General features: G+C 41.8%; 1 protein-coding gene across 4 annotated transcripts; it reads left to right on the plus strand.

Moving 5' to 3' along the window:
- The first annotated feature begins 6,238 nt into the window (after positions 1-6,238).
- fam107b (family with sequence similarity 107 member B) lies at positions 6,239-22,674 on the plus strand. 4 transcript variants are annotated; one of them, XM_049721985.1, is made up of 4 exons: positions 6,239-6,408; positions 16,891-17,062; positions 21,337-21,493; positions 21,871-22,674. In XM_049721985.1, the coding sequence occupies exons 2-4, from the start codon at positions 16,935-16,937 to the stop codon at positions 21,988-21,990; spliced, it is 405 nt and encodes a 134-aa protein (XP_049577942.1). In that variant the 5' UTR covers positions 6,239-6,408; positions 16,891-16,934; the 3' UTR covers positions 21,991-22,674. The 4 variants fall into 4 exon arrangements, with proteins under 4 accessions (XP_049577942.1, XP_049577943.1, XP_049577940.1 ...); XM_049721986.1 differs by having other exon boundaries at positions 6,240-6,408; positions 16,924-17,062; XM_049721983.2 differs by lacking the exon at positions 6,239-6,408 and adding an exon at positions 15,823-16,012.
- Positions 22,675-22,809: the final 135 nt, after the last annotated feature.

Here is a 22,809-nt window from a genome sequence, read left to right on the forward strand (position 1 = left end):
TGTGAGTCATAGAAACTCTGAATGAAATGCAGCAAGAATAGTCAGCATTTTATGCGTCAACTGCATGTGACTAATAAAAATGATATACGCAGATGTGATTGGAAGCTCTACATGGATAAATAAACTGTCAGATGATTAGAATGTGATCAAAAGGCAGCACGAAAAGACAGCGCCATTGTTATGTTATGTTGTTTCTCTTCTATTTTATTGGCGTTAAAAGCAGCGAGGCCTCTGCTTTTTAGCAAGCGGGGAAATGCTTAACCACACTCCACTATCTGTGTGTAATGCGTTGCTGACCCGGTCCAGCATTTGAGATGCTTTTAAAGGATTAATATCTTTCAAGTGTGCCACAGAGACGTCAACAAACAAAAACAAGTGACAGACACAATGTTGTCTCTGTGAGTTTAACAAGTGCGACCTTATACAATGCGCACGTCTCCGTGTTGCTTGCTACCACTGATGGTTGAGTTGGATGAATTATATGATGATTCTTGAAAACATAATGAATAATGAGAAAATAAATGGTTTGGTTTTCCGTCTTCCCAAAAAGTTGGTGCCTGAAATTGTCGTCCAAATTTGGAAAAACCCATGAATGAATGTCACTCATCTTCTGTTGTGACCCACATTCTAAAAACATGCGCATTAGGTTCATTGAAGATATTAAATTATCCAAAGGCTCCTAATGAGGGCAAGTGTGATGGATGGATGGATGGATGGATGGATGGATGGATGGATGGATGGATGGATGGACGGACGGACGGACGACGGACGGACGGACGGACGGACGAATGCAATGTTTAATTCCAGCTAAAGTGTAATCAAAACATCAGACATCCTTAAATGGTGTGGCATTTGCTAATCATTTATGTGTGAAACTTAAAAATGATGAGCTTCAACCGGCACACTAGGAAAAACTGGAGTCCAGCTCGGTGGATATTTTATCCTCTACTGTATGGCAACTGAGCCATCTGCTCGCACTCTTGATAGCAGTCATTAAGACTAAGTAGAAAGGCTCTCCACTGTAAAGCTCAATAAATCTGCGTGGCTTGACCAGTAATAAGAGCCTGCCCCAAGCGACAACATCCGAAGGTTTTGCGTACGCCAAGCTTTTGACGAACACTCGTGAACTCAACACACATGCAAATATTGCTTGCAGACGTCGGAAAAAAACATACCAGCATACGGTCTGTAATTTACTCTTCTGTGCTGAGCAGCAGGGCGTAGTCATTTGAGTAGAAAACATCTGTGGCTTTTGTCACCTTAAGCACAGGGGTGGCAAACGTTGTCACACTTGAGTTGAAGTATAGATACTTGTGTGGATGGCAGAATGTGTGGACACATTATGTGATTAACAAGAATGCGGATGGCGTAACGCTGATGTAAACGAGAAGTATGAGTGTGCATGAATGGGTGAGAAAAAGGCACGCCCGTGCACGGTCTTGGCGTGAGTGCTTGTCAATGGTTAATGGAGCCGGTGAACAAGCCATCAATTCACAAGGGAGCTGAGGGGATGACACAGCTCTGACTTCACGAACCTCAGCTCGCCTGGCACCGCCAAAAATGTGTTCATGTGCTCTGTTATGTGTCACAACTTTGTGGTTGAATGTGTGAGATAAATAAATGCTGCACAATACGTGTGGATAGAAGTGTGAATCTGTTCTGTCGTCTGGATTGAACTGTAACTGTACAGAAAATGCTTGAAAGTGGCATGTTAAGAAGTGACATGTAATTGTTTGCATGCAAATTTGTGCTTCATGACATCGCCATTGCCTGAGTCACATGCAGCTTGATGATAAAGTAAATCTATTTGTGAAGTTTTTTATTGTCTTTACGGGGATTATAATTTTCAGACACAAATACATATTTAGTTGACTTTTTTTTTAGAATAAACAAGTAGCTCAGCCTTTATCTGTCTGAGGGGCCACATTTGCATAAAATAAAGGCAAGGCAATCGACAAAACGTTAACATTGATGACAAGTAGAAAACCCAAATGTCCACTGGGTCATCTATTGCAAATGCAGTTTTGGAAAAGACTGTGAGAACAAGCAGTTGGTGCGAGCGTATCTGGGCCACGGTATGCAAATGATGGTGTCTCGAGGCGTTTTTGTGGCTCTATGTGGATGGGCATGCCAAATAAAAGATGGTAAAAGACAACAAGAACCTTTGATTCTTTTTGGGCTAAGACTAATCACTGTTTTAGTGGTAACAAACATGAAGTCCCCTGACAACAATTTCTACACTCGTTGTGGCTGGACATTTCTAAAAAAGACTGAAGCATCCATGGCAGAATCAAACAAGAACTATTTTGATCCAACCAAATTGAGGAACTTCAGAGCTTCTATTGTATGCTTTTGGATGGGAACAAACTAACATCTGCATTCTACCAGCGGCCAGCTCGCAACACTCCAACAGTGAATGCTTTTCTATAAGCCGCTTGTCTGACTCAAAGTTGGATCTTCTTCATTCACAGACTGCATTCTTAGCAGCCACCAAATAGGTGAAAAACATCCAAATGACAGACAAGAAAGACTGCTTCATTTTACTTTTATTTTTTTATTAATCACTGGGTTGATCAGGCCCATGCAGACAACGTACTCACGCCCTCGTTTTCATGTAGCAAACAAACGCCATTCAATGGCCTCAGGATTAGTATCAACGTTTTACTGTATCTTGGATTTTCTCTGCTGTCTCTTACTAGTTATAAGATGTTAAGTTAAAAAAAATTAAAATGGGCTTGAAGAGAAACCAGCCAACAATGCTTCTTACACATGCCAGAAGCATATGGTGGGCGTAAGCAGCAACACTCATCTCAAAGTAGGTCGGTCGTGGGGGGGGGCACGGGTGGGCGTTGTTTATGTACACTGCAATTACATGCAATTATTAACATTACTCCTTTTCCTATGGTGGCACATGCCCGAGCAAGTTGCTCATTATTGCAGCTTAATGATAGAAAAACAAGTCCTCATCAGTCATTTCATTCACGATAGTATAATTAAAGCGATGAATACCGTATAGTATCATGAATGAAGGAACAGGCATTTCTTATCGGTTTGAGGACCTGGCCTTACCCACTGTAATTTTCTTTTCTAATCTCCTGAGACGACTGTCTTCTTTGCTTCCTCCTCCCATGACACACACCATAACAACCATAACAATAACAGTTCACAAAAAATAGAAAAAATAAAAAGACTAAAAATATAAGACACAGATTTCAGTCAGAAACCGAGAGAGAACCACTAACAGAAGGTATTTTAAACAAAATCATTAAAAAGAAAAACAAATCAGTTAACGTGTGTTAAAGGCCAGTAGATGTTAACAAGGATGTCAAGAAGGAATTGACACGTTACATCCGATCTATATTACAATTATACGTCTGATTCGTAGGACTGATTCTATTTCCAAATGTTTGCTTCCCCTTTACGCTACCATATGTATTGCATCTGGGCCACTTGCAAGCAAAACACGGGAATTGTGTCACCATGGGGAGTAAATCTACCCAATGACTTGCAGATAACCACCATATCCTGTCTATAATGCAGAAAGAACAAGGGGCCCCCCACGTGCGAGAACCCCACACACGTATACACATGTGCACACACGAGAACTGTGGGAAAACATTAAACAATAACGGAAACATCTGTCTGGAACAGTTGGAGCTCAGAGGGGTGAGGGGCTGCGAAAAAGTCCAATTTCAGGTCGTGACATCCAGTGGACACACACACACACACACACACACGCACACACACACACACACACACACACACACACACACACACACACACACACACACACACACACACACACACACACACACACACACACACACACACACACACACACTGCCCCCACATATACTGTATACACAGGAAGAGGCAGCAACACGGTCATGTACAGTCAAGGCTCTCTTTGCCGGGAAGACTGTCTAAATCAATGTCAGGTAATTTTTGGATGAGGTAAAACAAAAAAGTAGGGGCCGATGCTGATTCCGATATTGGGCAGAATAAAATTAGTCAGCTGATTAATTAGGAAACTATATCAGGGATGCAATAACCTTTTGGGGTCACTTACAAGAAAGATTTGAATTACAGATAGAACTTTTCATTACTTTGTTCTTTAGTATTTGTTTAACATTATAACAGAGAGAGAACTATGAAAAAAATCAGTGATTATTTGGCAATTTGTTTGGGGGCAGGTGGGTGAAGAAAGTTTAAATATTATCCTTGTCCCATGTTGTAATGTGTCAATGTGTAAAAAATTTGACAAAAAAAAAAATCAATTCAATTGACCAATAAAGAAATTTATATTTCTAGAGAATTGGTTAACCAATTCTCTAGAAATATAAATTTATTTTAATAATAATACAGACATTTTACTATTTTAAGAAAATGCTACAAATATTACTGAACTTTTGATATTGTAAATCCTTGGTAGACCATACTTAGCTTGCTTTTCTTTTTTAATCCTTTGTCAATAAAGGTCCGCCCTGTGTCAAGTTTTGAGTAATTATCACCTTCAGGCACAAGGAAAGTAGTATAGTTAAACCACGAAGGAAACTGTGTAAATAGCACCGTGGTTCTGAGAGGAATTTCAAATATTTTACACAACTACAAAAAGGTTGCTCAAACCAGAAATCCGGGTGTGTCTTGACACACTCGGCCTCGAATCACAAGTTTACATCACAGCTGCACACTAAAAGAAGTACAGGATTTCTCTGTAACCAAGAGAAACGGAAACCGCAGTAGGCAACGCTAAAGGGCTTGCTTTACTAGAATAAGCATACACTTCCCGTTACACCTTTAACACATTTTGGCAAGTGAAAGCTTTAGTCACCCAATTCTGTCTTGATCCATTTTTTAACCCAGGCTCTTTATTTTCACACACACATCTGTTTCCTGCGTAGTGAGAGGATGATTGTGTAAGGCAGGTCCTTGGTGGGGAGTGTTGCCTCTGTCAGAGATGACCCCTCTTGTGACTCATCCTATTGTTCAACCCGGGGCTCCTATTAGTCACACGCTCCTAAATTATGAGAAGGTCCTCAAGGACACTTCATTTAACAGCCCCCGCCTGTGTGTTATTTTAGTCATTTCCAGTAATTCTTGGAAGTTTTTTGTGGCAACTTGAATGGAGACCCAGCGTGTTAGGCTTCCAGGAAATAAGCAGGGCAAGATACACCATGAAAATCAGGGTTTCTATAGAGAGGATTTAACAGAAGGATGGTGGGTAAGTCGAGCCACTGACCCTTCATTGCTAAGAAGATTACGCTTTATCACAAAGAATACTTGGGATATTTAGTCTGCGACAAGCAGCTGACCAGGCCCCTGTAATTAAAGGAGAAGAGTGATCATGCTGATCTACTGTAATCAAAGAAGTGAATGACAGATGAACACCGCTGCGTAGGAAGGAATCTTATGGCACACACGGCAAGCACCAATATTTTAAAAAATGGACTATTTATTTTGGATTTTGCATTTTGTGAGTGCATAACGAGCACTTATTAAAAACACATTGCAGGCTTCTTATGATTACCTTATCTCATGTTTCGTTGTGCTGAATGGTGTAGGGCGGATCGTACCTGTACGTTACGCATTTTCTTTTTGGTTTAAATGGAGAATTTGTTAGTGCCACAATCCTATCAGCTAATGTTTTTCTGGCCAGAGCCAAGACATAACGTATACGCCATGAGTCGTTGTTCTAGGTGACAACGGAAAAAAATAAAGCCAAATAAATAAACAAATAAATAAATAAATAAATAAATAAATAAATAAATAAATAAATAAATAAAGCAAGAAATAAAGCAAGAAATAAAGCCAAACCTCTCCCAATCTGTTGTGTTAATGCTCAGTGGAACGTGTTTCTACACTTTGCTGCTGCAACTGTTTTTTATCCCCTCCCTGCCCCCAAGATCAAATCGAGAATTTATATTTATACATGTTTTTAAAGGGTTTTGTGTAAACAAAGGCCTCTCTTCCTCTATTGCTTGTTTACATAATTTTTTACATCATGTTGTCATCATGACAGGGCTATTTTAATAAAGGAGTAAAATGCACATATAGCTGTTTAAATGTAAAAAGTCATTAAGAAACAAAACAAAGAAGTGAAGTAGAAAGCTGGAAAAACAAATCTACTTTACAGTAAAGAAGCATTTGTACTTGGGTGAATGATGAGCCCACCACCACAGGGAGAAGAAGGGGAGTCGCTCTGCTGTGACGTCATTCAGCCACTCCCACTCTAAAATTTACATATCGAGTGTTTCCCGGCTGAGTGTGCGTATGGAGGAGTTGAGCAATTTCCAAAAGACGTAGACACACCTCGAAGCCGACCCGTGACCGTGAGATGCGCTCCTTTTGACCGTTTCATCACTTTTTGGTACACAACTGGAAGAAGTGCTGTCGCCGTTTGACTTTGCGGTGAGTGTGCATGCGTGCGTGCGTGCATGTCTGGGTCTCGTGCTGGCTTGAGGTTGCGTTCATGAGCGTCCTGTAACAAAAGCAGCCCTGGTTGTGATTGACTGTCAAGGGTGGGTGTTGTAAGCCGCTTTTTTGCTGGGGGACACGGGGGGGTCAGCTATCGTAGGGAGAACTTACAAGAGAACAAGAAGCCGAATAATTGACGGCGAATTCCAAAATGCAAACTCTTTTGTTCTGCTTTTGTTGTGGCGCGACAGTCAGCAAACGGGTCAGGAGATGAACGTGTAGTTCAGATATACACACAAGCTACGTTTGTATACATACTTTCGTCACTTCTCTCACAAAGAGACCTGGGACAGTTATATGAATAGAAGTTATTTACGTAAACAACGTATTTTTCTTTCGTCACCCCCGTCACACGTCTCACAAACTCTACTATATGGGACAGTGAAATGTGCAGAAGTCGTTTACGTCAGCAAAGTATAACCTAGCGTTCCTTTTTTTAGCCTTTAATGTTTTGTATATTAAAGAATTGCACGTGCACCCGATGTTCCTATGATTTACGAAGATGTACTATTTAAGGGAATGAATGAATAGTCGTGAAGATTGCCTTTCAAGGTAAATAAGAATCAATCACTGGGTTTGAGTGCTTTGCGTGTTGTGCAAATTGTATGTTGCAAGACTCTTGTTTAAACATACATGTACACTCACTTTGTCAAAGTTTAACCAAGATTTCACATACAGGGTCCGATTGGACAGTTTTTGAAAGGTAGCGTGGTGTCGGTGAAAGGGGAACTTTTGCAAACTTTCTCAACCCATCTTTCTGGGACGATCAGATGTGACAGCCGCAAGTGACAGCCGGTGGGTGTCCTATCCTATCCTGGCCTGGCCTGTCCTGTGCTGTCGATCTGTCCTGTCCGGCTGCGAGTTGAAGGCGCCCTCACATATGTTAGTCATTTGCAGTGGCGTTTGCTAAAGGATTTACATCTGTTTTCTGATCTTTGAACCCCCTCCCCTCTCTTTTCTTTCCGTCTCTTGTTTCCCGTAAGGGTGGATGCTGTCACTGCGCTTTTTGTTGCGAGTGTTACAACTGGAATGCTTCTATAGTTATTGCGCTAGAAGAAATTTCAATGTGAATGAAAAACTCCGTTCGAGTTGCCATTCTCGACGTCCCTACATGTCCATTAGTGGTTATGGTTCATCTCTTGGGATCTGTCATTACCATTTTGACCTAGAAAAAGCAAGGTATATGGTAAGGATTTGGGTGTGTGTCCACAAGGGGTGACCGTGCGTGTGTGTGTGTGTGAGTGTTTGTTGATGGTATTATCTGAAAACAGTCCTGACGGTCTGTCTGTGGGTTAAAAGTGGGTGAGTCAGCAGAATGCGCTGATCCTCGAGACTTGTACAACTTGAGTTTTTTCAGTTTAGCCCTCTGGCCTTCCTGTTGGTGCATTTTTATGAATTCCTTGTCATACTTTGAAAGTGATGATGTTACTCCTAATTTCTTTCGGCATATTTGGCTTGTGATGACCTGTAGGTCATATGCATACGGATGAGCGTTCATAACATGAGCCATATTCAAAAGCGGCCCAGGACAAATAGGAAAAAAATCATAATTGTACTGTTCACACTACAGGGGGAAAAATCAGATATATGTTGCATATGTGCAAAAAAAAAAATCGGAATTGAGTTGCAATGTGATCATCGTTTTAGGTTGGATTTGACGTGACGTAATTCAGCTTTTTTGTGTTTGTTTGTTTTTTCATCCAAGTGGGAATAAATGAGCATTTTGTCAGTGTAAATAGAAAATACATGTGAAATTGCTCGAGGATGGATGGATACATTTTTTTGAATATAATGATGTATAACTGATGTTAAGTTATGGGATCTTGAAGCAGTTGATGCAAAAAAGAGTGCACTACAACGAGATTAAATATGCTGTCAGATTTTCAATTCTGCGCAATGAAATTTTATGAAAATAATAAACAAAAAAACTGATTGCTTTGTCATTTATTTTCATGAACTAGACTATATTGCTTGATGGCAAAAGTTTGACTATAACATTAATAGTATTGTGTGAATGCCGTCTCGCTGTTCAGGAAATTTCTCATCAAACTCTTTTGCGATCCTCAATTCAAAGACCGACGTGGCCTACTATGCAGGAAATTAACGTTTTATTACGACACTAGTGATTAAGCGTAGATTTGCGACATATTTTTTCATACGTTCGATGCCAGGAGACATGATTGGATTAGCATTGAGCAGCCGTTTTATTGAAATCTTCTGTTGTTTTTGTGTTTTCGCCCGTTGCTGTTGTCTGTTTAATCTGTTATGCCTTATGAATGAAGTATTAGGAGGCAAAGTAAACAAGCGTGACACAACAGGACACAAGCTCCGTTTACGTTTGCCCTGTGGCTTTAGATTATATTCTCACTGTTCAAGTATTGACTTTACAGTGCGTGTGCGGGCATGTAAAAGTCAGTCACGCCGAGTCGGTATGTTTGGTGTATGTTGATTCACTCATAAATAAGATAAGTATTCACTATTATTGAAACTAAAACACACACCTCGTGGCTTTCACAAAGAACACCATTGATTGTGAGGTTTCAATCACGATATGGATCCATTAGTGTGCTAGGCCGCTTTGCAGCAACGGATGACAACGTCCAAGCTCCTTTCCAGCCCGAGAGGGTGAAGTATAATTTGAGCGTCTCGGCCGCTGAGGATTGGATTAAGACTTTTGTTAGCCAGTATCAAGATATATGATCTTATTTGAAGCACAAGTAGGAACAGAGGAGACAGTTCTGTTACAGCCCGGAAAATAGTCACAATTGTCTGCCTTGATAACTCCAAATATGCAGTTGGGTGCCATATTTAGTATCATGACTCAGAACAAAGACAGTGGATGTGGACGCCACTTTTGTGTGTTGGTGTGTGCGCGTGCGCTCTCGTGTGGATAACTGTGGATCGTCTGGTTGCCCGAGGTAACAGTTGTTATTGGGTTTTCCCAGCCAGCATGTAAACAAAGGAGAACCTCCCAAATCCTCCCCGGTGTGCGCCGGTGCAGCCAATGAGATTGGAGATCCCCTCCAGGCTCAGCCAGTGTAAAGCAAGAGGCGTGATACCCCCCCGCCCGCCATGAGGGGCGGAAACACCGTAGTAGTGCACAAAGCTTTCAATGTGGAAGTGGAACAGACTTAACAAAAGACTTGTTTTTTTTTCATCAATCCCGACTTGACAGTGCACAGCGGATGCAACTTGCTTCATGCTTTTGGGGTACAGTGGAATTCCTGATAGGCAACAATATTTGTTCAGACCTTTCCCCATGGACATGGAAGACATGGAAATTTAAATAACCCCCCCTTGGAAAAGCTTTACTGGCTGTACTGTTTAAGGCTAAAGTAGGGCTGGGCCATGTGGCTTTTTGAAGTCTGCACAGTAAAAATAAATGTCTTCTAAGATTGTCACAATACAGAGTTGTTCCAGCTTGTTGAATGTAAATGATGAAAAAATTCTTCCTTGAAATGGCATCATCACAACTTTGTTGTCAAATTGCCTTACATTGTCTCAGTATCTGCCGCATGTATTGTGACTTCACAGTGGCGTGCTCAAAGTTCATGTAACAGTTTTGATTAGCTATGGTTCTGGGAAAGAAACTGCTTTTGAGTTTATTTATTTTTTTTAGGGGCGGGCTTTCGGAGCCTCGACAGCGGCTGGCAAAAGGGCAACAGGTGAAACAAAGTCAAAACAGGATGAGCGCCGTCTTGATGATGCTATTTGCTCGACTAAGGCAGCGGGTGGAGAGGTCAAAGGGCAACTCCAAATATTTTCTACTGCTTTGATGACCCTCTGTAGCCTCTTCCTCTCTGCATCAGTGCCGTTTAGTACCATACTGTGGTAGAGTACATCAGGGGACTCAATGCAGAGTAGGATAAGTGTGTGTGACTGTGCACACGTGCGAGCCACCTGTTTCCACCGGGCCTTCATATGTATATAGACCATGTGCCACTCTCAGCTGTGAAGCAACAGAGGCGTGTGCTATATAAAGCCATTTGTATTGACAGGTGTGACCTCTCATCAGCCAGCCCCCCTCCACCTCCACGCAAGGCACGTGTTAAAAATTTGCTTTGAGTAAGCATTTGGATTTGACCCTTTTGAAAGAAAAGTGCCTATCCCTTGCATGCTCGTGCTCCTGTCACTCAAAGCAGGCAAAGACGTGATTGGATAGCCATACAGTTGTGTGACAATTACATTGCAGGTTCATCGCATTCCTACAGCATGACTCGACGCTGCGTCTCTGCCTTTTCAAACGCCCTCCCCTGTTCATTCGGTAAAGTGCCTTGAGCCCCCGGAGGGCTGTTCGGGGTTATGTAGGGAAAACAAAACAACTATGTCAGGGTTGGATCATGGCCGAACATGAGCAAATTGAATAATAGCAGTTCCAGTATTTCATGGACTTTTTTTGGTGATTGTTGCAAACTAAAATGTAACAGAATTCATTTTAGTTAGCATTTTTACAATTTGGATGACTCGATTAATCGGGAGGATCATCGGCGGAATACTTGATTCTAACAAGAAACAAATGGAACTTAAAACATCAAATAGGTTTTGTTTCTCAATTCATTCCTTGAATTGAACACAACTATTGCATTCCAAAATGTAAAATTTCAAAGAGATTACACAAATATTAGACGCACCCTGCATTCCAATCATAATTATTGACATACTATACTGGCAGACAGGACAAACGTTTTTGCTCCAAAGTTACATTTATGTGGTGGTGTCATTTTTCAAAAAAGGACAAAAAAGAAAAAAAATCTTGATTTGCAACTGCAGAGGTTTTCCACTTAAAATTCTTGCTAAATAAACAAGTAAAAAGGAATGTGCGACTCTTGGTAATTTTGGTTTCAGGATTTCCTTCTGCACATCTCTAATGTGATGATTGGCAAAAGTGGCATGATGTGTCACACAGTAAACTGGAAGAAGCTGGTATTTTTATCTGATTACTGTGCTGCATGGGAAACTCAGCAAACCACTACCATGATTCACTCTGGCCATGATACCACCCCAAAAATAAAATCCTCATATCTGATGGCGAGCAGATAAAAAGCCACTAGAGTAGAAAAACAGTTCCTATGATATCGCACTCAAAGCTTACATGCCTCGCAATATCTGACGCTATACTGGCCGTGTGTGCTCACATGGTTGCACAGCTTATGATTTTTGACCCTAAAACCCTGGTTGTAAATTCCCATAACCTAGCATCTCCCTTGTGACATCATCACACTGTGGGAGAAGAGGGGGGGACGTCCCTTCGAGGTCTCAATGCACACACAGGAAGTACAACAGAATCGAAACAACCCGCTCTGATGTCTCATGTTATTCCTCACCCACGCAAGCAGTAGGTCAGGACGAGATACGATTTATAGCGATTTTAAATCTGCACGCATTCATTGTCACAGATTATACAGTTTAAGATGAAAAGATGGCAACCCCAAGTCGACAACAATACAACCTGCACCTCGTATGCATATTTTGCATTGGTGTTGTTCAATGATCAATTCTTATCTATCTCATCCCTACTTCACCATATATGTTTGTTTTTCCCCCTTGTCTAATTAGCGCCTTCTGTCTTTGCACACATTAGCATAGCACCACTTTATTTCTGAAGCACCATTGTTTGTAAATTTGCACCACGTGACTTCACTATGGTTTATCTGCGTGGTCATGGTGTGGAGCGTCTACGTACTTGTGGCCTGCACAGGAAGCGAGCTGATTGTTACCACCGGCTTCCACTCTCCAAGTACTTCTTTCTGTCACACTTTCTCCCTCACTCACACGCACTCAAAGCACCCCGGGGCCACACCCCCTACAGCTGTCATTTAAAAGCCCATCTATCTATCTGTGTGCTTTAATTAGGGCCTCTCCTGTTTATGGCTGAATGGTCGCTTCATTAACTGACAAGCTGCTGGGCGCGTACCCGGTTCCGTCCGGCTTGTAACACAAGGGTGTGTGTGCGTGCGCATGTGCATGCATGCGCGATGAGAGTCAGAGAGGAAAGTGGACAAGGGAGAGAGAGTTCGAGAGAAAAGGGGTGTGGGGGTTGCTGTAGGGCTAATGATGACGCCATTCTCCTGAGGGACGGACCTCCCATCTGTGAGTAGAATAGACAGTCTGTCCAAGATAATTTAAATGTGCAACATTTTGTACGTGCATGAGGGTATGTTCATATGAACTATGTCGTTATGAAGCATGACTTTTAACGTGACACCTAAAGCTGGTGAGATTGAAAACAATAAAGCTTTGCTTTAGGCCTCAAGAAAGAACACAAACAGCAAGATGTCTACTGCTATGTTTTGCAAACATGACCTCTATATGCCTTCCTGTGGAAAACACATCCTGTTGTGTTGATGACAGAATGGGCGTGGTCACCAGCACCCATCTGACAGAGATTACCCGCGCCGTGCGGCGAGTTTTGAAAAGGAAGGGCCGTTCACGTCACCATTCAGGATAGGAAAAGAGGGGTCAGATGGTCAAGATGACCACCAGCTGCTTCGTCCTCCTTGCTGTCTGTGTCTGTTCCATGTCCAAGCAGGAAAATCAGTTAAATGGCTTTGGGATTTAAGCAGCAATGTGTTTAAATTTCAAAACAGATTTTCTCATAGGAAATGATACAAATAGATCTACAAAAGGCCCCCAAGGTAGGAACACAATGCATTCCAAGCGAGGCCTTAGAGGAATCCTCAATTTTTCTGTCAAAATCCTCCTTTCCACTTTTAGGGGAAGTGAAACAGATGATGGGAAATGGTTTGGTGTGATATCAGTTGGTGCGATCTCTGCTTCTGCCAACCCCACTTGCCCATTCATTCATTCATTCATTTACTTCCTCTTTTGTTTCCTAAAACTATCACTTGGATTAAGTGGAATAGGGTGCTTTGTATCGGCCTTGATTTTCGGCATGGTCTTTAGTGTGATGATTTTGAGATTCAGTGCAGCCTATTCAAATAGCAGAGAAGGACTGAAATAAACAATGGAAATGTGTCTTGAGCCAACTCCCCTTTCCACTTCCCATTGACTGTCTGACCCAGTTTTCCTCTCTTTTCCCCCAACTTCACTTTCCTTTACTGCCTGAATGCTTTTCATTTAGAATACCTTATAAATGCTTATCTTTTTTTCTTCTAGACACAGCTCTCAGACCCTTTTGGAAGGCCCATTGCATTTTCTGTCCTACTGTGTGTGTTGCCTGGGGATGGGATTGTGTGTTGGTTCCCAAGACCAATAAACAAAAGTCTTGTAATGGGATTCCCAGAACAGCAGTGAGTGTTCTCCCAAAGCAGCACCCTGGGAAAACACAAAGGCACATCGAGGTGTTGAAAGAGAAAATACGTAGTCAGGACACGATCAGTCCAGGGTGAAAGTCCGGCTTGGCCCTGTGCTTTTGGTCCGAGCCAACATTAAATGATGAAAAGTGATAGTGTCTATTCTCTGGAGAAGAAGGCCTTAAAGAAATGGCTTGATAGCTTAAAAAATTAGCTTGTCATCTTCTCCCAGTTCATACGTAGTGGAGTGGAGTTCATTGGTATAGAAGGAAGCTCTCTACAGGGGCGACGTCGTAGAGAGCTCACAGTGCTAGGATGGAGACGCTTTGGAATGAATTTCACCACTGAGGCAAGCCCGTCTGTGATTAAAAAAAGGAAATAAGTGGAACCTTTCCAACAGAGTTTTACGCACAAAAATTGGCCGCCATCCCAGTGGTTGGAGGGTGCCGAGCTTTTAGTGTCACAATCCAAGACTCATTGCTGCTTTAATGTCTTAAAAAGGTGACTCAACTAAAAATGAGATCGGAGATGGATGCATGCTCAAACATGAGCGTCGTTTTGAGGTACGAATAAAACAACAACAAAAAAACAAGACGGCCTTCAGTGTTTGGAGGCATTACCTTGTTTGAAGTGGGGGTGATTGAAATAAAAACACTTGCCTCAAGCTGTCAAGAGCATTTCAAAGTAACATGTGGCACTATAACCTGCAATGAATGGAAAATAATTACGTTACAACTAATCAATAGCGCTTTCCATGTGGATGAAATTCCAAATGTATTGAAACTATTTCTAAAACCTCCAGTGTCTTGGCGGTTATTTTAACACTATGTTTATAAGGCATTCTCAAAAGTTGCAGAATGTCTCTAGTTGTAACGGAGTTTTGCTGAAATAAAGGTTCAAGCCGTACTAAATTTGTACTGTGCCGTAAAACTATTCCAGCATAGTGCTTATGTTAAATACAGGTCAGTTGCATTTAACGTGCTTTTTAGGAATCCTATCCTCCGTGTAAATTTTTGATAAACATCCTTCCTACTCTACTGCATTTTAGTGTCGGTCATGATAGTGGTACTTGGAGAAGAGAAGTATATTTTGATACCCGGTGTTAAAAGTTTGAGAACCACTATCTTGCAATGTTATAACAGATAGCACATTTCTATAACTCTAAACGGATCCAGAAGGGACAGTAAATAGAATATTTAAAGGCAGCAGCGGTAAAGGCAGAAATGAAGCAGGGCTCCAATTTGAGGTTGTGAGACCCCTTTGAACTCGCTATGTCACTTCCCCTCAGCCTGGGGCCACGCAGGAAGTAGGAGCACATGTGTTAAGCTAACGGACACTTTGACAACACTGCCAGCCTTTGAGAGCCTCCACCCCCTGCTAGTGGCATGAACAAAACCCACCTTTGATGTGCACAGCATGCGTGGGCTCGCGCACAGACCAAGACCCACCCCAGTCCCCAGCAAACCCTTTTCACAGCCCCAGGCTCGTCTACGCACATCTTTTTTTCTGAAACAACCCAAAATTGGGTCAAATTGATCCAACATCCTGGGTCAATCCAATTTGTGACCCGGGAGTTTTATGGGTGCAGAGTTAGTTCAGCTCCTATAAGGTGTTATATATTTTGATTTATCAACAATATAGTGAGTCCTTGCGGGTCAGGAACGAGTATTTGACAATTTGACTGTAAATGCACATCAGGCAGCAGCATCCTTTAGTGTGCAGCATCTCGCCTTAGAATCAACCAATCATGTGCCGTGTTTATCCTAGACAGCTTTGTTATGTAACAGCAATGACATTAGTGCCTGCCTCCTATTTAGGGATGTCGACCTCTAGTGATGCTTTGCCTCTATTACACCAACCCTCAAACACGGTGGCGTGTTGGGATTTTGAGGAAGCAATCCCACCCCCCATGCTGAATGCTTGGAAAAGAGGCATTTAGAAAATTCGATGGAAAAGACAACGGCCTAACAAAGAGACTAAATGTTGATCTAAAATTTAGAGTGATGCATGTTGAACAGAAATGGGAGGGAGTAGAGAGGCAGGGTGGGTGTTAGAGTGTGTGTGTCTGTGTATGTGTGTAAGCACAGCTATAAAGCTGACATTCAATCCTGACTGTCTCCAGCTGTGGATGCAGGACAAAGCAGAAGCGCTCTGATTTATCTAATTTAAAAAAACAGGACCGCTACTTCTGGATTGTTTTATTTTTTTTCTTTTCGTTGACAATCCGACCCAAAAACAAGCCATGGCGACAATGTTCAGATACCCCGTCTTTCCTCATCTGCAGGGTGAGTTAAGTAGTAGTTGACTACTTTATGCACTCTTGATTCATTTTTGTCGTTTGTATTGTTGCTTTACTTAAGTAAAGGAACTTAAGCTATTTATATTGTCTTAGTCACTTTCTTCAGCGGTTTGGAATCGCCGGGTCATGTTGAGAAAATGTTGATATATCTTGGCATGTGCTTGACTAAGTCTGATGGATTTACAGAAAAGTTCATTGATGCGCATTGTGTCTGGCAAATAAAAAAAAAAAATGGCTGGGTGTTAGGTTTGATTAAATTCAGATTGATGAAGATGAACAAATTAAAATGAGGTGTGATTGAATGTTATGCTGGAGTCATTTCTGACTAATGGAAAGGGGAATTTAGAGGGAAATACCTCTTTGCTCATCATAATGGTAATATGTCAAAGTAACTTTTGAAACGGAAAAGGGTTGGATGGTCTGTTCTTCATAATAAGGTGTCGTTGGCTATACAAGAGCGTTGTGTAGTACTTGTAGTGTGCTTCCGGAACTGTGCTGTTTTGGCTCTAATAAATGTCAACTATTACCCAAATGACTTGTAAACAGTGTGGCCAGCAATGCAAATGTGCAGAAAATGAGATAAAGTGAGTGCGTGTGTTCATCTCGTTTGTCCATTTGCATGTGGCTCGTTCTCTTCATTCCTCTTATGTAATGAGTCCATCACTATTATTCAACATAATCGTGAGCATTACTTCATAAAAAACAGCCCAAAGGAATAACCATTCACTGAACACAATATTATGTAAAGCCAATTATGTCATTCAAACTACAGTGTTATTGTTAAATTGGATAAGTTTCCATCTCCAGCCATATTAAAATGTCCCATCTCATACTGGTGGCCTGTGGTCTTGTGTCTGCGTTCAGATTCGCGTGACCCTGGTCTGTCGCTGTCTCCAGGGAGGAGTGTCATGGCCGAGCCAGACTGCTTGGAGAATGACTCCGATCAGCTCATCAAACCCAAGAAATTAATCAACCCGGTCAAGAACTCCCGCAACCATCAGGACCTCCACAGGGAGCTGCTTATGAACCAAAAGAGGTTTGTGAACACATCAGATGTTGAAACCTTCTCACCAACTGCAGGATGAATCTCTTTACATGCCTTTTACTCAACGAAACATTATTTTGATAGCACTTTGAAACAAGCATCGCTGTATGCAAAGTGCTGAGTAAAATAGTAGTAATAGTAATAGAGTAAAAATCAATCATATGATAGCCATTAACACAAATTTAATACATTTTCATCAGTATTCAATTGATTAATCGATCAATCAATTAATGCTCTCACAAATACAACAGATACCCTAAAACAGAACAATATCAAGGCTCATGTTGGGTCAAAAGCCAAAGAATAAAAATGTGTCTATAGATGACTTTTAAAAGTGAACAGAGAAGGGGGGCTTGCCTAACATCTAACAGACAGTCAAAGGGAAGGATCAGTAACAGAAAAGGTTTGATCCCCTTGCAACCTCTACTAGCCTCTGGTCTGCGTACTTGAGACATCAGGCAGGTGAAAACAAATAAATGTCGCTTAAGATAAACTCTTAATATGTTCAGGGAGCCAGTGAAGGGAGGCCAGAATTGGAGTTCTGTCCCCCCCCCCCCCCCCCCCCCCCTCTCTCATGCACATCACGAGGCTGAGGTAATGTAATTCACATGAGACGTCCTTGGTGTGATGGTCCACCTGATGTCAGCTACTTGGGGGGAGGTGTCTGTTAGGTGTCTTGAGCATAACATCCAACCTCCAGCGGCAGTATTATATAAAGTGCAGGCCACGAATCCTTCATAACGTCTCTTACATAAAAGCTGGGGTGCATTTGTGTGTCACAGATGTGTTACGCAAAAAGCTCGCATGGATCGGCTGCATGGGGCCAAGCAGGTCATGTGGTCAGTGTGGTGAGATCGCCCCATCCCCACTGGCGTGTTTCCCTTGTGGGATGGAGCGCTAGCATCTTTCTGGCAGATCTATAAATAGTGACAGATGTTACATCACGGGAGTGTGTAATAAAAAGTCCGAGAGTGAGGCGACGCTACAGAGTGAGGTCGAGGTCATGCAATGAGTCTTTTATGCAGAATTATCTTAGAGAGTTGGAATGATAGCATTAGCCATTTTTTCTACCGCCATAGATTATCCCAGCAGGCCAAAGCAGACTTGCAAGTATGTTCTGCGAAATTGAAACAATGTACAATTATTTACAACATCCACGCGTCTTTTTTCCTCGTCTATTGGTTCAGTAGAAATTTATTTTTTTTAAAGTGCAGTGAATCCTAGTTCGAGGGGCAGGGACCAACCTCTGCCAGTGATTAACAAGATGGCGCCAAGGCACTTAAAGTATCATAAAGCAACACCATCCGTCTCAAATGCACACAGTCATGAACTCAGATACATAAACACTGTATTGTATTCTGTAATTACATTATTCAATACAAACACCACTTTCACACAAGGCTCATCGATAGTCTTAACCAACATGCTATCCACAATGACATGCTAGCACGAACTAGCAAACATGCTATCCACAATGACACGCTAGGCTGAACTTATGTCTGATGTTACACATGGGTAAACATGTGTTACCTTAATTTACAAACATTAGTATGATGCGACGGCATGCTGGGAATGTGTGAAGTGTGTGAGGAATGGAGCACTTTTTTTTTTTTTTTTTTTCTTTCTCCAGCGGATTAGTCATGACCATGAGAGTGCTGGTGGGGTGGCTAGAGCTGCTGTGGATGCATGAAAAGGCATATTATGTAATCAAGATTACAAAACAGTCGCAGCCGAGGGCCGTTCTCCGCCTGTGTACACATACAAACGCATGCACGCTGAGCAATTTTAAGAAAATTCCTGTGTTTTGGAAAAAACATTGGAGGGGCATTCACTGTGCATAGCGACCGAGCCAGAAAGGTTTATAATTATGAAAGCATTTGTCCACACGCTAGGGAGGAGAGTGGTAAGCATCTTTTAGCAGGCACTGTTATTACTTTCTCTGACCTCAATCTCCTCCACCGTCATACCAAAAATAGAATGGAATCTTATTGACTTGGCAACAATGGTTTTAGAGTTAAAAAGTGAAAACATTGAAAGGCAAGAGTCAAAAGTGGGAGTTAGTTTAGTTTTTTTTTTTTTTTTTTATCCACAGTGGGGAAATTAGTGAATTATGATCTGAACCTTACATGCATAGATGGCTAATTTACATAATTTTACCCCCATGCTGAGTTTCTCCGTCTACGACTTCTACGAGGCTAAGCAAAATCCACTATTTTCAAGCCTTGGCTGCACTACACAGAAATACTATCGTGTCAAAGGCAAGAGACAAACTAGTCTTGATAGTGATACACTGCCAGACCCTGCAGTTGAGGGGCTTGGGTGAGCCGGGACTCCAAAGTAGTTAAGTGTTGTGATTGTTTATTTACTATATTGTTGTCACGGCAACTGACCATCACAGTCTGGTGGGTGTATTTAGTCATCGATTGCTAGTTTCCCAGCTATCATTCTGTTCCAAGCAACAATAGAGTGGAAACAGGAGTTCAGAACTGATTAATCATTCAAATGAATGATTTTGGATGTTCAAATGGCCGTGCCTTTGTCAGACAACTCTTAAACTGCATGCTCGAGGCCAGTAAATATTCTCACAAGACAACACACACACACACACACACGCACACACACACACACACACACACACGCACACACACACACACACACACACACACACACACACACACACACACACACACACACACACACACACACACACACACACACACACAATTTCTTCTTCCCTCAAGTAATCATGGTGGAGGTAGAGGGAGAGAACTCCTACAGCTTCTGGGAACATTGTGAGCACGATTATGTAATGTTCAAGACTTAGTGATACGTTTAATAAAAGTGACCAGATTCATGATGACGGCGTGTTATTACATCAAAGGAGGAGGGTGGTTGTTGCGTTAAAAAATTCTTACAGTAATGGTAGCCTTTTTCTGCTCTTATGTAATCTTGTGTGTTTGGGTGTTGGGGGGGGGGGGCGGTGGGAGAGAACATGGGTGTGCGTGAGAGTATGTGGGGGGTATTGTATTAATGTGACAGTCTATGTGAGTGAGTGAGTGAGTGAGTGAGTGAGTGAGTGAGTGAGTGAGTGAGTGAGTGAGTGAGTGAGTGAGTGAGTGAGTGAGTGAGTGAGTGAGTGAGTGAGTGTGTAGTATGGTAATGGAAATAGAAAAGTGTGTGCATGTGTGTGTGCGTGTGAGTTTATGCAAATGCATTTTATCGAGCTTCTGAGGATCCTTTTCAAGCTTTTAGTGCTCATCCATTTCCATCTTAGCCTCTATCCAATCTTACTCAACCCACAACTTGTCTGAGTTTTTGGAGGATGACATCACAACATTTGGAATTGCTGCGTGATGTGCGCACACACACACACACACACACACACACACACACACACACACACACACACAAACTGTCCCCGATGAGTCTTTTGACATCAGCAGCACACGCCCATGAGTTGTGTGATCCTCCCCAGGATGCGCTAACCGCAATGAGCAATACTTTCACAAACTTAGTCAACGTTGAACTTTTTATTACTAAATAGTAGGTTTTTAATCAATTATACCCAAATTAAATGGAATAATAAGGTTAAAATGAGAATGAATTGAGTTAATTAATTATATTTTACCTACACTTTTTATGTCCTGGTCTATGGATATGTTTTAAAAATCAAATGGGGTCCTTGAGTGCAAAAGTTTGTCCATCCCTGCATTTGAAACCTTTTCCTAAAATACTGCCTGTACACTTTTCTGAGGTTTTGTGATGACAATTTGACCTTGCAACAGATTTATTCATAACCTTATTTCTTATAGAGATGAAATTGTTTCAAAATCCTGCCAAAATTAGTGATGGACTAACGTCTTGGAATGTAATGTAGCTTATTGCGGCTAGTGTACCATCAACTGTGTGTGTACACGCACATTCGTGCGAGTGTGGAATTCACAAACCCACTTGCTTCTGACTCGTGTCTCTGCAACATTTGGAAAAGTAATGAGAAGCAGGCTATGATTTCATCCCTTTTTCCCCTATGGTCAGTTCCAGTGCTGGTCCGCAGACCGGATAATTTGCTACAATTGTCTCTGGATCAAAACCAAAAGAGAGCACCACTGACATGTTTATAATCCAAAACACTGAGAAAGGGGAATACGTGTCACAAGGCGGAATGAGGTCATGCTCATCTGCTGCATATTTGATTTAATTGATACTTGTTGTTGTTATTACACGCTAGTAACGGGCTGTTTCTTGTTTGTTTGTTTTGCGCACAGGGGCCTGGCGCCTCAGAACAAACCCGAACTCCAGAAGGTTCTGGAGAAGAGGAAGAGAGACCAAGTCCTCAAAGCTCAGAAGGAAGAGCAGGAGGCGGACAAGAAGAGGAGCGACTTGGAGATAGAACTCATGAAAAGACAACAAAAATTGGAACAGGTAATGGCTGCAATATTTCCAGTCATTAAAAAAAGAACAGCGATGTAATAAACAGAAGAATCCAAAAATACTGCACAATGGTGCCTTGAGATTTGAGTAACCAGAATCGTCAAGAGCTGTGTTTTGCCTTGCATACGCGCGCTGTGGCAGAAGTCAACTCACCTCACAACAAGCAGCTGTTAGGCAGATAATCGGTTTACTGTCAAACTAAACATAAACCAGCCAAACTGTCAAAGAAAGGCTAAGCTAGCTCAATGTTAAGGCTAATTAGCATTTATTAGCATTTGGCATAACTCAACCAATTTGTTCTCTCTTGGTCAAATCATTAGATTTTTGCTCTAGGCCCGCATTTAATCAAACCGCACACATCTTTGCAGCTGGAGCTGGAGCAACAGAAGAACGAGGAGGAGCAGGAGAACACTCCTGAGTTTGTGAAAATGAAGAGCAATCTGCGCCGGACCAAGCAGGAGACAGACGGCGACGAGAGAACCACTTAGACGTCACCAGATAGTGTGCGCGCGCGAGGTGATCTAACCACAGTCCAAGATGAACTTCCTAGCTGCCCTCACAACCTCGCAGTTCCTATCCTGCAGTGAGGAGAGACTTTTACAGACTCAAGACCCCTCTCTTGCCTGCCCACCAAGGACCCCTAACCCATCAATACACACACACACCACGCATAGATACACACATAGTTTTCTTCCTTTGTTTTCACTCCTTTCTCCACACACCACGCTGTCGTGGCACGGTGTTTTGTTTTTGTATTTTTTTGGATTTGTGTTCTCACCTACAGAATCACGAAAAAGAAAAGTGGACACTGGATGGACTCTCTACAAGCTGTGTAATTGTAAAAAAAAAAAAAAAAAAAAGCCAAGCAAAATGTGCTTTTCTTTATTTATGTTTAGCTTTTTAGCCTGCTTCTAGAAGAAAAGGTGGGTTGGGGGTGGGGAGGCAAGGTTGGGGAACACTTTTATTAGTCGTTTTGTCATTTTGTTTGTCTTACAAGTGTATTTAGTTTATGAAGCCAGAATGGGACAAAGGGAGTTTGTTTGATTTTGTCATTTAAATCATGCCACTTTCACAAATAATACAGTTTGGAGCAATAGAATTCCCTCAAGGCATGAGAGTGAAAATGTCTTTATATATCCTGTTGTTTTGTATTAATAAAAGTGTTAAATACACCCTATAAGGTTTTAAGTGTAATCCAGAGATGTTGCTAGAATATTTGATTGCTATGTTTTCTTTGTCCAATACCATATGCAGAGTTGATATTGATATTAAGGTAAGATGGGATGTTGTTTCTTTGCGCCCAACTT

This window comes from Syngnathus scovelli, chromosome 6, assembly GCF_024217435.2.
Source record: "Syngnathus scovelli strain Florida chromosome 6, RoL_Ssco_1.2, whole genome shotgun sequence".
NCBI lineage: Eukaryota > Metazoa > Chordata > Actinopteri > Syngnathiformes > Syngnathidae > Syngnathus > Syngnathus scovelli.

Bases quoted from the DNA above. Each gene is read 5' to 3' on its own strand.
- fam107b (XM_049721983.2), top strand. From the start codon at position 15,970: ATGGCGACAATGTTCAGATACCCCGTCTTTCCTCATCTGCAGG. The intron at 16,013-16,890 runs GTGAGTTAAGTA...GTCTGCGTTCAG, and splicing joins CGTCTTTCCTCATCTGCAGG to ATTCGCGTGACCCTGGTCTG. The intron at 21,494-21,870 runs GTAATGGCTGCA...ACATCTTTGCAG, and splicing joins GACAACAAAAATTGGAACAG to CTGGAGCTGGAGCAACAGAA.